At 48.0% G+C, this 12,273-nt stretch overlaps 2 protein-coding genes across 3 annotated transcripts; both read left to right on the forward strand.

Moving 5' to 3' along the window:
- The first annotated feature begins 3,564 nt into the window (after positions 1 to 3,564).
- On the forward strand, positions 3,565 to 5,425 carry LOC136519043 (major pollen allergen Ole e 10-like). The gene is made up of 4 exons (XM_066512719.1): positions 3,565 to 3,816; positions 4,227 to 4,607; positions 4,713 to 4,743; positions 4,857 to 5,425. Exons 1-4 carry the CDS (start codon positions 3,753 to 3,755, stop codon positions 4,921 to 4,923), a joined length of 543 nt encoding a protein of 180 aa, XP_066368816.1. The 5' UTR covers positions 3,565 to 3,752; the 3' UTR covers positions 4,924 to 5,425.
- A 1,289-nt stretch (positions 5,426 to 6,714) lies between these two features.
- On the forward strand, positions 6,715 to 9,885 carry LOC136518958 (uncharacterized). Of its 2 annotated transcripts, XM_066512635.1 has the most exons (8): positions 6,715 to 7,430; positions 7,509 to 7,625; positions 7,743 to 7,839; positions 8,472 to 8,598; positions 8,709 to 8,778; positions 8,946 to 9,198; positions 9,308 to 9,483; positions 9,573 to 9,885. In XM_066512635.1, the coding sequence occupies exons 5-8, from the start codon at positions 8,722 to 8,724 to the stop codon at positions 9,702 to 9,704; spliced, it is 618 nt and encodes a 205-aa protein (XP_066368732.1). In that variant the 5' UTR covers positions 6,715 to 7,430; positions 7,509 to 7,625; positions 7,743 to 7,839; positions 8,472 to 8,598; positions 8,709 to 8,721; the 3' UTR covers positions 9,705 to 9,885. The 2 variants fall into 2 exon arrangements, with proteins under 2 accessions (XP_066368732.1, XP_066368731.1); XM_066512634.1 differs by having other exon boundaries at positions 6,715 to 7,625.
- Positions 9,886 to 12,273: the final 2,388 nt, after the last annotated feature.

Below are 12,273 nucleotides of genomic sequence, written 5' to 3' on the forward strand. Positions count from 1 at the left end.
CAAATTTTCAAACAACATAATGGATCAAGACCCTCCAACTTTTTGTTCCAAATAGCAAGAGGCTCGGGGGCTTCACTCAATGAGTGCACTTTTTCTTCGAAAAAGCGCACGTCACCAAAAGACTTCCTCAACGCAGACCATTTCAAGACATTACAACAAAAAGAACCCGGAACGAGCCATATTCGAGTTCTTTTTGATAAAACTTCAACGAATAATTAGAACAACTTCAAGACAAGATCCTCCAGCTTCTTGTTCCAAATAGCAAGAGGCTCGGGGGCTACAACCAGATGGAATTATTTTTTCTTCAGAAAAGCACTCACCACTCAAAGATCCTAAGAAGCGCTACAAGGTTTCACTCCAGAAAGCACTCGGATGACATCTTGTTCCTACTCAACAAGACTTGAAGGGGCAGAGCGAGACTTTTAGAGCTCAACCATGAAGTGCTCGGGGGCTTGTCGATACGGGATCCACGGGATACCCCGCAAGGGAGAGAGAAGACCTAGTTCAACTAGGATTCTTCCCATGTAAATCTTAGTAGTAGAACTATTAAGTAATCCTACTAGGAAATCTCATTGTAAACCGACTAGGACTCTGGCCTCCTGACTATATAAAGAAGGGCAGGGCTCCTGTCAGAAAAGGGACGACATATGATAATCAATCCAACGCAAAGGCCTAAGGCCGACTGGACATAAGGTTATTACTCGATCTACGATCGAGGGCCTGAACCAGGATAAATCGGCTGTCTCTTGCGTTAACCATCGAGTTCAGCATACGCCGAAGTCCGAACATACTGCCCCGGGTACCCCCGTGGCAGGCTATCGGTGGTGAAACATCGACAAGCATGTCAAGGCTTTTTCTATGGCCGATCCATCGCAGCTCCTCCGCTCGAGAAGCGCGAAACGAGGGGAGATGCCGAAACGGAGACTCGCGGAAAATGGAGCTAGCATCATTGCATCACCAATAATCTTTAGGATTTTTTTCTCAAAACTTAAAGATAGCCATCACGATCGAAAATGCCTGCCTCTGCAGCTCTGCTTGCTCCATGGTAGAAAGGAGACGAAGCCATGACCATGAAGGCAGTCAGGGGCAGGCAAGCAGCATCAGATATACTCCGTAGAAAGTAGAAAGCTCATTTCCTCCTCTTTCTTTACCGGCTTATCTCAAACTCCATTCAGACCAGCCCGGTGCATAAATGGGGGCTTGAATGGGTAGCTTGACTTAGGTGAGACTAATGTTTTAGGTGTGGTGCACACTTGACTAACATAGCCCTAAGTAGCTCTAGGTTGGCCCTAAGATCAATTGGAACAACTTCTGTATTCGACGAAATTCATTTCGGAGTTGTTAGAGGGGTGTTTGTATGCACCGGACGCTGGTGCAACTGGCACCAGACGCGTCCGGTGCGTGTCCAGTGGCTAGGGTTAGCCACCGGACGCACCCCCTCTGAGGCACCGGTGCGTCCGGTGCACTCTGCCTGCGCGCGAGTGAGCACCGGACGCATGCACCGGACGCACTCCAGTGTTTTGGGCAGCGTCCGGTGCGTAGCGTCCGGTCGATGTCCAGTAAGGTCCACGCCGCACCGGACGCGTCCGGTGGATGTGGATCGAACGCACTAGTGCGTCCGATGAATTTATAGGGAGATTCCAGAGAGGTCTGGAAGCCACCGGACGCGTCCGGTGGGTAGGCACCGGTGCGTCCGGTGCTACGCGTTTTGAATCTAAACTAGCCGTTGGCTAAGCACCGGACGTGTCCGGTGCATACGACCGGTGCGTCCGGTGCACATTTAACAGCATAGTTTTCTGTGAAGAGGTATGTTTCGAGGTGGGGGTATTTATACCCTTACCCCTGCTTCTACTGTGTATCCTTGCTCATTTGAACAGTTGAGAAGCACTTGAGAGTGTGAGAGAAAGCAAGGGCCCTAGTGAGGATTTGAGATTTGCTAATCCATAGAGTGGACTCCTCATTAGTGAATTGAGAGCAACAAGTGTGCACCCACTCATCTCATTAGGTTTGTGTGAGTCAAGTGAGAGTTCTAGCTTGTTACTCTTGGTGTTCGACAGCACCTAGATGGTTTGGTGGTGTTGAAGAGCTTGAAGATCATCCGGAGGCGATTGTGGATGACTCAAGCCATGTTGTGATCGGTTGTGGGCGATTCACTGAGCCGGAGCGGCGAAGAATCAGCCCGTAGAGAGCACTTAGTCCTTGCGCGGACTAAGAGGGCGCAATACCCTTGCGCGGGTGCTCCAACGAGGACTAGGGGGGAGTGTCGACTCCTCGATACCTCGGGAAAACATCGACGAGTCATCTCTTGCCTTCTCTCCTCCTAGTTTTACATTCAAGCATTACATTCTTGCAAATCACTTGTTTCTTGCTATGCTTGCTATGATATCATGCTAGGTTGGTAGTTCTAGTGCCAAGTTCCTTAATACACACTTGTTTAAGCACTCGGGTAACTGGCTTTTAGTTCTAGGTTTAATTTTTGCTCTAAAATTTAGAGAAGCCCAATTCACCCCCCCTCTTGGGCATCTTGATCCTTTCAATGACTCATGAGTCATGACTGTGTGGAGAGTGGAGGATGCATGTGGGGTTTATTCGAAGAAAAAATTCTGTCCGAACAAACTAGCTTAGCACGTACTGGTACTGTATGAGGAAAGAGAGGACCGCATTCCATTCCATCCCATACGAATCTGGAACAAAAGAAAAGGAAAAGAAATGTTCGCCCTAATCCGGGTGCACCAAACGGGAATCCATTCCTCATCATGGCGGCTAATAAGCCATCATGAAGATGAAGGCAGTGCATGTTAGAATGATCTCCTAACCATAGAAGACCCAACGGCTTTCTTGGGCCTTGACTTGTGCCCTGATCGGGAGCGCCCAGCCTATCTATGGCTGGAGGGCCCCCGTCACCCTGCGCTATAAAGAGAGGTGGGGGCCGGCGGCTCAAAGTACGAGGTTCGCCTGAGCCGCACTCCCCACCGACAAAACCCTAACCCGATCTTTAGAGGGGCGCAGCCAAGTGACGGAAAGCACCTCCGCCGCCACTGCATCGCCCCGTCTTCCTCACCGGACTTCACTGCGTCACCTCTCAGATCTCTAGGAGTACATGTGCGCAGCCTCCATCAACGTTCGTGATGGCGGCCACCGGCTCCAGCTCCAATGCTCCCGCTCCTCCCTCGGATGGTCTGTACACTCCGTATCACTCCTCTCTCTTTCTACCTCTCAGATCTCTAGGAGTACATGTACTAGGACTTGTATATACCTAAAGTTAAACCTGAACCCCACTGATCTACCCTAGGAGATCCTAAGTGTTTTTAACGGTGCAGTGCCCCCACCCCACACATCGCATCATAGAATTTCTTTCTTTCGCCTGATCGCCTCCCAAGTCCCAACTCACCCAATCTTTCTCTTTTTTTTCACTTTCCCACTCCTCTCGCTTAATCTATTGCTCACTTTAACCATATCACCAAAGCCTCCTGTCCTGAACAGGCAGCCGCCTGCCCAAGTTTCCTCTTATTCCCCGGCCAAGACCTGTGATTCTGTTCGTGTACTGACAGTGCGTGTCGTCTGTCTGCACAGCAGCAGCTTCTGCAGATGCAGTGAGTAGGAGAAGAGTGATAGCAGCAGCAGCAGCTGGCCAGCTCGCTTTACACACACTCGTTCCTGAATCAGCACACTCGTGCCTACTGCCTCGCTGCCTCGCTGGGAGCCAGAGCTCAGACCTCAGAGACCGGAGCTGAGAGCTGAGCAAGCTTGGCATGGCTCTGAGGCCAGTCCATGGCTTGGCGTCTCTTCTTGTACTCCTCTCTTGCCACTGCCATGGTGAGTTACTGTACTTTGGCTGCTGGTGCTGTTACCTGTCATGTAGGTGCGTGCCTGCGTTACTTGCTAGTACTAGCTTCGATTTGAACACCAAAGATGGATGGTTTTTGGTTGGAGATCTCATTGTCTTTTGCCTGCTTGTTTAGCCACTTTATTTGAAGCTGACGAGCAGTCGAGCAGAGTGTCATGTCAGTACGTCGCAGCAACAGACAAACACACACTATCCTACCAGGAGTATTAACTAGGAGTACCAAACAAACATCTGCTTTCTATTGTTTGTTCTGCTTATTAGTCAGTATCCAAATATTGGAGGAGATCAATCAAATGAAGGACAAGACGAGAGCTTTCGTTCGTCCAGACGCTGCTGAAAAAGAAGATGATGCTTTGGTTTGGTTTGGTTCACGCTGCAGGGGGGCGAAGCGAGCAGGGAGGAGACCTGCCAAGGCTGGAGCGCGACGTGACGTCGCCCCTGGCCACGGTCCCGGTAGTGAACCCGACGGCGATGCCCACCGCGACACCGGCGATGCCGTCTCTGGCCACTGGCGCTGGTGGCGGGAGCTGGTGCGTGGCGAGCCCCAGCGCGAGCGCGACGGCGCTGCAGGTGGCGCTGGACTACGCGTGCGGGCAGGGCGGCGCGGACTGCTCCGCCATCCAGCAGAGCGGGAGCTGCTTCAGCCCGGACACCGTCCGCGACCACGCGTCCTACGCCTTCAACAGCTACTACCAGAAGAACCCCGTGCAGACCAGCTGCGACTTCGCCGGCACCGCCGTCCTCACCACCGCCAACCCAAGTAAACTCTCCACCCCTGAACACGTCAAGACCAAAGCAACCTCTTGTTCTGCAATCTGCATAGATGTGCACTCATTCGCTTCTTTGTTTGCAACTGCATGCGCAGGTACTTCGACGTGTCAGTATCCAGCAACGAGGTAAATTCTACCAGCTCAAGCCAATACAAAAAAGAAACTTTTTTTACTCTAAAAAGAAATACACGAAACATAGCTACAGGTGCTGATTTCTGTCGTTTCTGGTGAACTGACAGCACCGGTGGTTCGGTCCTGAACACGTCGACTCCGCTGACGCCAACGTACGGGTCTCCCCCCGGGTAGGGGAGCTCTCCACCGGCCGGATACGGCAACTCCCCTCCACTGTACGGGAACATGTCGCCGCCGGACTACGGCGACAACATCAGCGCCGCCGTGAGGGCATTGCCCGGGCGCAGGGTGACGACGGCCGTCGTGTCTTTGGCGACTACGTGCCTCCTGACCGCAGCACTGTCACTGACGGTGAGCGGCTGAACCTGCACACGCAACAAAAGTTCCAAGCCGCCGCGTTGCCCCCGCCGCAGGTTCGGCTGCAGAATGGCAGCTCATCATCAGGTGCCGACCGTGATGTCTTGAAAAAGCCTGAAGGCGGAGCCGAGACAAGCATGTACCGATGCAGCAGAGACTACAGAGGATACGTACATGTACACAGGCAGATCTGAAGAGCAAGATGGAGACCAGTGACGCTGTGCCTCTGCCCTCTAGCAGAAATGCTGCGGTGTTGCTTGCCCTTGTACAGATAGACTCATATACACAGTGACGGTTATGATCTTTGGTATCCCCTCCAACTCCAACTCGATCCCTCCGAATAGGGCATGATTTGATTTGAGAGCTCCTACGTAAGTGCTCTTGTGCTTAGAGCTAGTTTGGAAGAGCCTCGGCTTCACAAAAGCAACTTCACTGCACCTACTTTACCATAGAGTAGCCGCACAATAAATCTAAGCTCTTAGAAAACTGTTTCGAAAAGCTCTAGCATGAAATCTAAATTCACATGTAATTATAAAAGATTATTCAGAAACTCAAATAAAAAATAACGTAATTCCATATGTCATCCTCCTCCATGCCTACTCGAACCGCCCCACGCGGCCATGGCCTGCCCGAGGCGGAGTGCGGCCATGGCTTGGCCGACACGAGGTCAAGGAGGGCATCACGGCGGGGGCGAGGGCCGGGCGTGACCACGGAGTGGTAGGGGCCAGGCATTGGGTTAGGGGGCAGCACGGCGAGGCCGAGGCGCAACGGGGCCAGGGCCGGCTGTGGCCACGCCGCACCAGACATGGCGTAGTCAGGGAGGAGCTGGGCACGGCGGCGGCAGCGGGGAGGGTTGCGCGATGGAAAGAGGCGCCAGGATGATTGCACGATGGGAAAAGACAAAAGAAAGAAAAGTCGAACCAGTGCATTGTGTAACGAGTTGCACATGTGGTGGATAATTTCTTTCAACTCCACGAAATAGAAGTTTTCAGAGCGCCTCTTGAGGAGCTCAATGGATTTCATGGATCTAGGAGCTAAGGCGTCTAAAAAATCTTGCCTCATGCAGTTGGGGGGTGTGTGGGTGGGGTGTTGGGGGGGGGGGGGGGGGGGGGGGGGGGGGGGGGGGGGGGGGGGGGGGAGGCATTGTTGACACGGCTCCACGTACAAGCTCACCATCTCATCCAGGGGGGGGGGGGGGGAATCATCGGGAACATTGTTCATGGAGCAGCGGGAACAAATGGAAGAATGTAGTTTTGTTATCAATTATTTCTTCTAAATTTAAGTAACAGTCTCGCTTCACGTTATGTACTGCCCATAGACACATGTCGTGAATCTACAACCATTCCCACAGAATGTTTTTTCGTCTCACCCACTCCCACTTATCCTTGGTCTCGCTTGCATTAGGTCAACTGCATAAGCCAAGCTCGCGCCGTCGTGCCATCTTCCCAGGAAACTGCCGGTCTGGCTAGCATTGCACCCTGGCCCATGTTACAGTTTGACCCGACCTGTTCGGGAGACGACTTTTGCAGGCTGATCTCAACCACCCCACTCGGCCTCTCCTATATGATATCAGAGGATGTGTAGAAAATCATGCTCCAACGATTCGGCAACACGCGGCTCCAAGAACGCGTCACGATCCGACCTCCCTCCAACATAAAAAGCTCTGCACAGAGTAGCCCTCGCCTCGCCTAGCCTAGCGTGTTTGATCAAGGACAGGATCGGGTCGAAGCAGAGAGCTCGTTCTCGGCGGCACGCGGCAGCACAAGCTGATCGATCGGTCACGCCACCAACCGATGGCCGGCGGGAGGAAGCGGGAGTGGCTGAGGAAGAAGATGGCGACGGCGGTGGCCGGGACACCTGCGGGCGCGGGCGGCCAGCAGCAGTCGCCGCAGTGGGCGCTGCGCGTTCGCGCGCTATCGGCCGCGCTGCGCCGGCGGAGGCACGGGCAGGGGGCCGCCGCCGGCCTCCCGCGCGTCGACTTCCTCCGCCGCCTGTACGAGAGCGTCGTCTTCCACCTGCTGTGGGTGATCGAGTCCGCCGTCGTCCTCGCCACGCTCTGCTTCTTCTTCCTGCGCTTCGGCTTCCGCCTGTGTGTCCGCGTTCTTGCCCTCAAAACGATGTACCACATCCCCCTTCTAATCTCCATCCAGCATGCGTGCAATCTAACTTGTAAATTAACTAGTGGATGGGCGCGCCCTTGCGCGTCCGTGGAAGGGGGTGGAGCAAAAAAAACGGCGAAGGCGAGCGTAATGGATGGAGGTTACTACGAATGTTGGGCCATTCCTTTCAGCATGTTAAAATTTTGGGCCACATATGTGTGACCGGTTAGTGGATGGGCTGGGCCTGCGGTCGTGTGCTTTATTCCGGCTCGTGTACTGTACATTCACGGGAAGCATTTGCAGCGGTTCGCCGTCACGGGAGTATCGAGTCTCTTCTTCTTCGCGGCTCCGATAGATTTTCGATTCAATCTCGTGAGCACGGCGGCGATTCGGAGCTAGTTGTCTACAAGGATTAATCAGGTGGGTGCAAAGTGCTGTTATCAATGATTTTAATCTTCCGTCGCACGTTGAGATGAGTTCGCCTCTTTTTTTTCCGTAGTTTGAATCACGGGTTTGATAGATTACGTGCTGTTCTAGGGTTTCGATGAAGGCATCGAGAGGAGATGTTGGTTGGTCGAAGGCAAAAAAAAAAGGCACATGAGGATGGGAAGAAGCGCAGCGGTGGGCTCTGCCGGTAATATTATGGAGGCAGCACCTTTTTTAATTTTTTTTTTTGATTTTGTTTGCGGCGTATACACGCATTCTGTTTGGGATTCGTTTGTTTAGATATTGTTTTTCGATGCTGATGATAGTCTTGGCCGAGTGGAGGTAGTGGTGTAGGTGAGTGGGGGTTGGGGAGTGGGGGGGTGGACAGCGGGGGGTGTGTGTGGGGTATTTTGTTTTACAATGTGAAAGTAGAAAGTGCAAATTTCATCAGATTGATGAGGTAAATAGATGCTGTAAATTTTAGAGATTCAATTAGTGGGAGTGGTGGTTATGGAAGCAGTATGAGCAGTTCTGTAAAAGTATATGGTCACATAGCAGTATTGTTGATTTATTTTGATCACTGGAGGTAGTTTTAGGAATAGATTCAGTAACAGGGTGCGTGTGTTCACTGTACTATGGCCTATAATAATTTGATCTATAGTAATGTTGGTTTGACCTGATCTATCGATGATGTATTTGAAATTAGAGTAATGCGTGCAGAGATGTAGATAAGGGTGGGCAGGGTGTGCGAAAAACGGTTAAACCATATATCATCCTGTGAATTGGTGTGCCTTTTTTTTCTGTTCTGATAAGATAAATTTGCTGTTCTTATAAACGCAGGAGGGAAGTTATCGTCATCGAATCTGGAAGTTCTGGGTCGTTTTCAAGCTCATATGGCTCAGAACCCTTTATCCCAGCTGGGAGTTCTGGGTCATTTTCAAGTTCATGTGGCTTTGAAGCATTGACGGTATATATATGAGTATAATCATGAATACTTTTTGTATAGGGTATTTGCATATCGGTCTATGATTGCTGTCATTGTTAAGTTTGTCTTGTGCCTTTACTCATTGTGATCAGGAGGAAGGGCCAGATGTCGTGCATATGGAGCTATATCGACCTTACAGGGCAAGCTTGGCGAGATAATTATGTATAACTGCGTCTTCCTAATTTGTATTCTTTTTCCTGTTGCTACGTTGGTGTAGTACTTTATGTCTTAGGGCTAATTTGTTGAGATAATTGTGAAAAAATTTGTCTCTGTAATATTATATAATATTTATTTTCTGTTACGCTGGTGCATTATTTTATGCCTCGCAGGAAGTCTTCGCAGAGAATATCAACTGGGGATATAATCGATGGATGTACATCCATACCAAATCAGGTCGTGTGTATAAGGTGAACATGGAGAGGAAATCGAATTATTATGTACTTAACACTGGATGGGATTTGGTTGTCATATGTGAAGGTTTGCAAGTGAATCAAGCTGTTACTTTGGAATATCATGGCAACTATTTAGTTTTAGGTATGCAGGACGGACTTGGTGCTGCATATGAGTTTGGATTTGGAAACGGTACATTGTTATTTGCATATAATTGTCATTGTGGTTTGTTTTGATATATTGTGATTTTATTTTGGCACTGTATGTAGTGTAATCTGGAACAATTTTTTTCTCTGTCTAGGTATGAGGGCTCATGGCGACTCACTTTTTGGGCCAGACCAGGTGTATACTGCAGAGGGTGTAAAAATAAATGGCAGAATTGTTAGAGGTCTGTCTACTATGTGGGCTGCGGCGGGTGGACGTAGCTCTATGTATGTGTGCATTGTCAATGGTAGCCAGAAAAAGAATGTGTCCATGGTATGTTTTCTGAGTAATATGATTGTTCTCTGGGTTATACGTCATGTTTATTTTGTGAAACGATCTGAGGCTGCTGTTATCTGCGGCAGTTCTTTTCAAAGCAATATTCCAAAGTGATACCTGGGAGGAAGGAGACGGTTGCCCTTCGCTTTGTTGGTTCCCCTGTTGCTATATGTTGCTCTATTCATGGTTACAGGTCTGGTGCTATAAGGATTACATAGGGCTGGAAGATGTTTGTGGAAGAGCATAGTATTGTCGAAGGTGATATTTTGGTTTTCTGCTGCTATCGCGGTCCAGCCGTGTGGGAGATGTTAGTTTGTCGTGCGTAATTTGGTAGGCTGATGTTGGTTCTTCATGGATGTAAATGAGACTTTGATGCTTTGTAGGGCTTTGAATAATAAGCTGAAGATGTAATGGTGCTGGAATGTTATTATCTTGTGGTTATGTGATCGTGTATGCACTGACCAGTTGGTGTATGGAGTTCTTTCTGTAAGTTGAACAGCATGAGCTGTACAGCAAGGTAGAAGTGTATGTGATTGTGTATAAAATATCTGGTAATTAGCTTCTGGATTTCTTCTATATGTACCGAGTTCACTATTTCGTGGTAATGTAGGGAAGTGTTTTACGAAAGATTATCCCTGTGTTACAATCTAGGCATGTTTGCGATTACTCATGTGCTAGGTTGGCAGGTAGAAACATTTGAATTTATTCATTTGTTGCAATCATGGCTGTGTGTTAATGTGGAAATATAGCCTTGGACTGGCATATAAAGATAGCATAAGCACGCTAATGAGCAGAGCCTGAGCTCTCAGATTTTATCTGATGGAGAACAGTACTGGCCAATATATTATTCAGAACAAAAATTTAGACAAAGATGTCATAGTCAGATGTAATTTGCAACTTGGTTCCTTTTTTATTTTGGTATGAATCTGTTCAAGCTCTGCTGTTTAGATGACATTGGTAGCTGTAAAGTATGTAAGCAATACCTGTGCATACAAATAGCTATTTCACATATAGTATAAGGTTCAGACATATTATTCATACATCATTTGTTGTTGAATACTTGCACCTAGCAGGCATTACAATATAGTGGAGTAGGAACACATACAGTCTAGATAATTATACATTGTTATTGTGACCGTGATGATGCTACATGTGTTGCTGTCATGGTAAGTGTGCTTCATAAGTTTGTTGGAGTAGCTGGATCAGCTGATGTTGCCGCTTCGTCCTGAGGATTGTTTTGCATCAATGTTGGAATCCATCGGCTTGGTACTGCAGTTGGTGACTCTGATTCTATGTATGTTGAGAGATATTGTATCTATTGATAAAACAATAAAATGCATTATATTGTTAGTCTTACATCTTGGGTTTTGCATGCTGAGTTTGAATTATAAACTTTACCTTGGAGCTAGTGAATTCATCAAATATGTTCTTGATGGCGGTGTGGTGGTGTTGGACAGCAGCTATTATTGGATTTATCAATCTTGTGAAGTCTGCAGGGCTGTTGGTGGTGGACCAAGGTTCTATTATGAACAGGTTCTCCAACTGTAGGAAACCTTCATAGATGTCCTCTGTCTCGGTTGTGATTGCTGATATATAAGATTGCAAGAGTACTATATCTACGTTGTAATTATTTATTGCAGAGACAACTGTGGCTAAAGTATCATGATTGAGGTCAATGATTTTGTATCCTAGTACATTGGTGATGTACCTTAGTGATTCATAGATTGCAATGGCCTCAATGGTTGCTGCAGTTTTTAGTGGAATCTCTCTGTACCTGTATGTTTGATCTCGTATTGTGATGTATGTTTGGAACCTGCCTTTTGCTGTTTCAATTGTTGTGACGATGGCTTCATTTCCATACACCTGTTTCGTAGCGGCTGCATGAATTTGTTTAAGCCTTTTAGTGTATGAATCTGTAACAGGTACCTGCAATTCATCCAAAAAATGTTATGTTTGCCTTGCACCATACCAATGTTGATTGTAGTGTTAAAAGTGAGAATGTTTACCTTTAGAAGTGAGGGGATGGTTCTGAAGTTGTCAAGATTTACATATCGATTTGGCAAATCTTGGATTGCATGTAGGAGTTCAATGATTGCTGGAGTTTCTACGATTGCATGGTCTTTGGCGTTTCTTAGGTAATGGATCAATTCATCATAGATGGATTTGGTTGGTGTGTTTGCTTTGCTGCTTTGGAGAACCTGCAGTCTACTGCATGCGGCTTCGGTTATGGATTGTAACTGAGGGTAGAATTGCTGCATCAATGGTCTGATGTGTGAAATAATCTGTTTGCATCTTTGAATAGCACTATGCTTTGCATGGTATAAATCTATGATTGCATCTAGTGCAATGTAGCTGTAGTCAGGTGCTCTGAGATCATAGGCAACGTTAAGTGTGCTTGCAAATTGATCATGAAGAACGTGTGTTCCTATTTTTTTTTCATGGCAAAGAGTGTTAGAATTTATACAAGCTGGTAGATGACAACACTGCTATAATTATGTACAACATACCTTTTTCTTTTTTGTGTGCACGTGCAACAGGTAGGATTGTTAAGGGATCTATGATGATGGCTAAATCATTGTCTGCAGCATCTGTAGTTGTAGGTAAACATAGTTCATATAGTGATATCTGATTGATTCTGCGTATGTGCGTAGGGTGCATACATCAGATTTAGAAATATACCTATGATCCAAGGCATTTGAGCAAATTCGTGTTCTCTGGACCATGGTAGTAGGTCAATTACGAAGTCTGATGTTGTAACAGGTGAGCATGCCAGTATTTGTCTCTGCT

Source organism: Miscanthus floridulus, chromosome 17 (assembly GCF_019320115.1).
Source record: "Miscanthus floridulus cultivar M001 chromosome 17, ASM1932011v1, whole genome shotgun sequence".
NCBI classification, from domain to species: Eukaryota; Viridiplantae; Streptophyta; class Magnoliopsida; order Poales; family Poaceae; genus Miscanthus; species Miscanthus floridulus.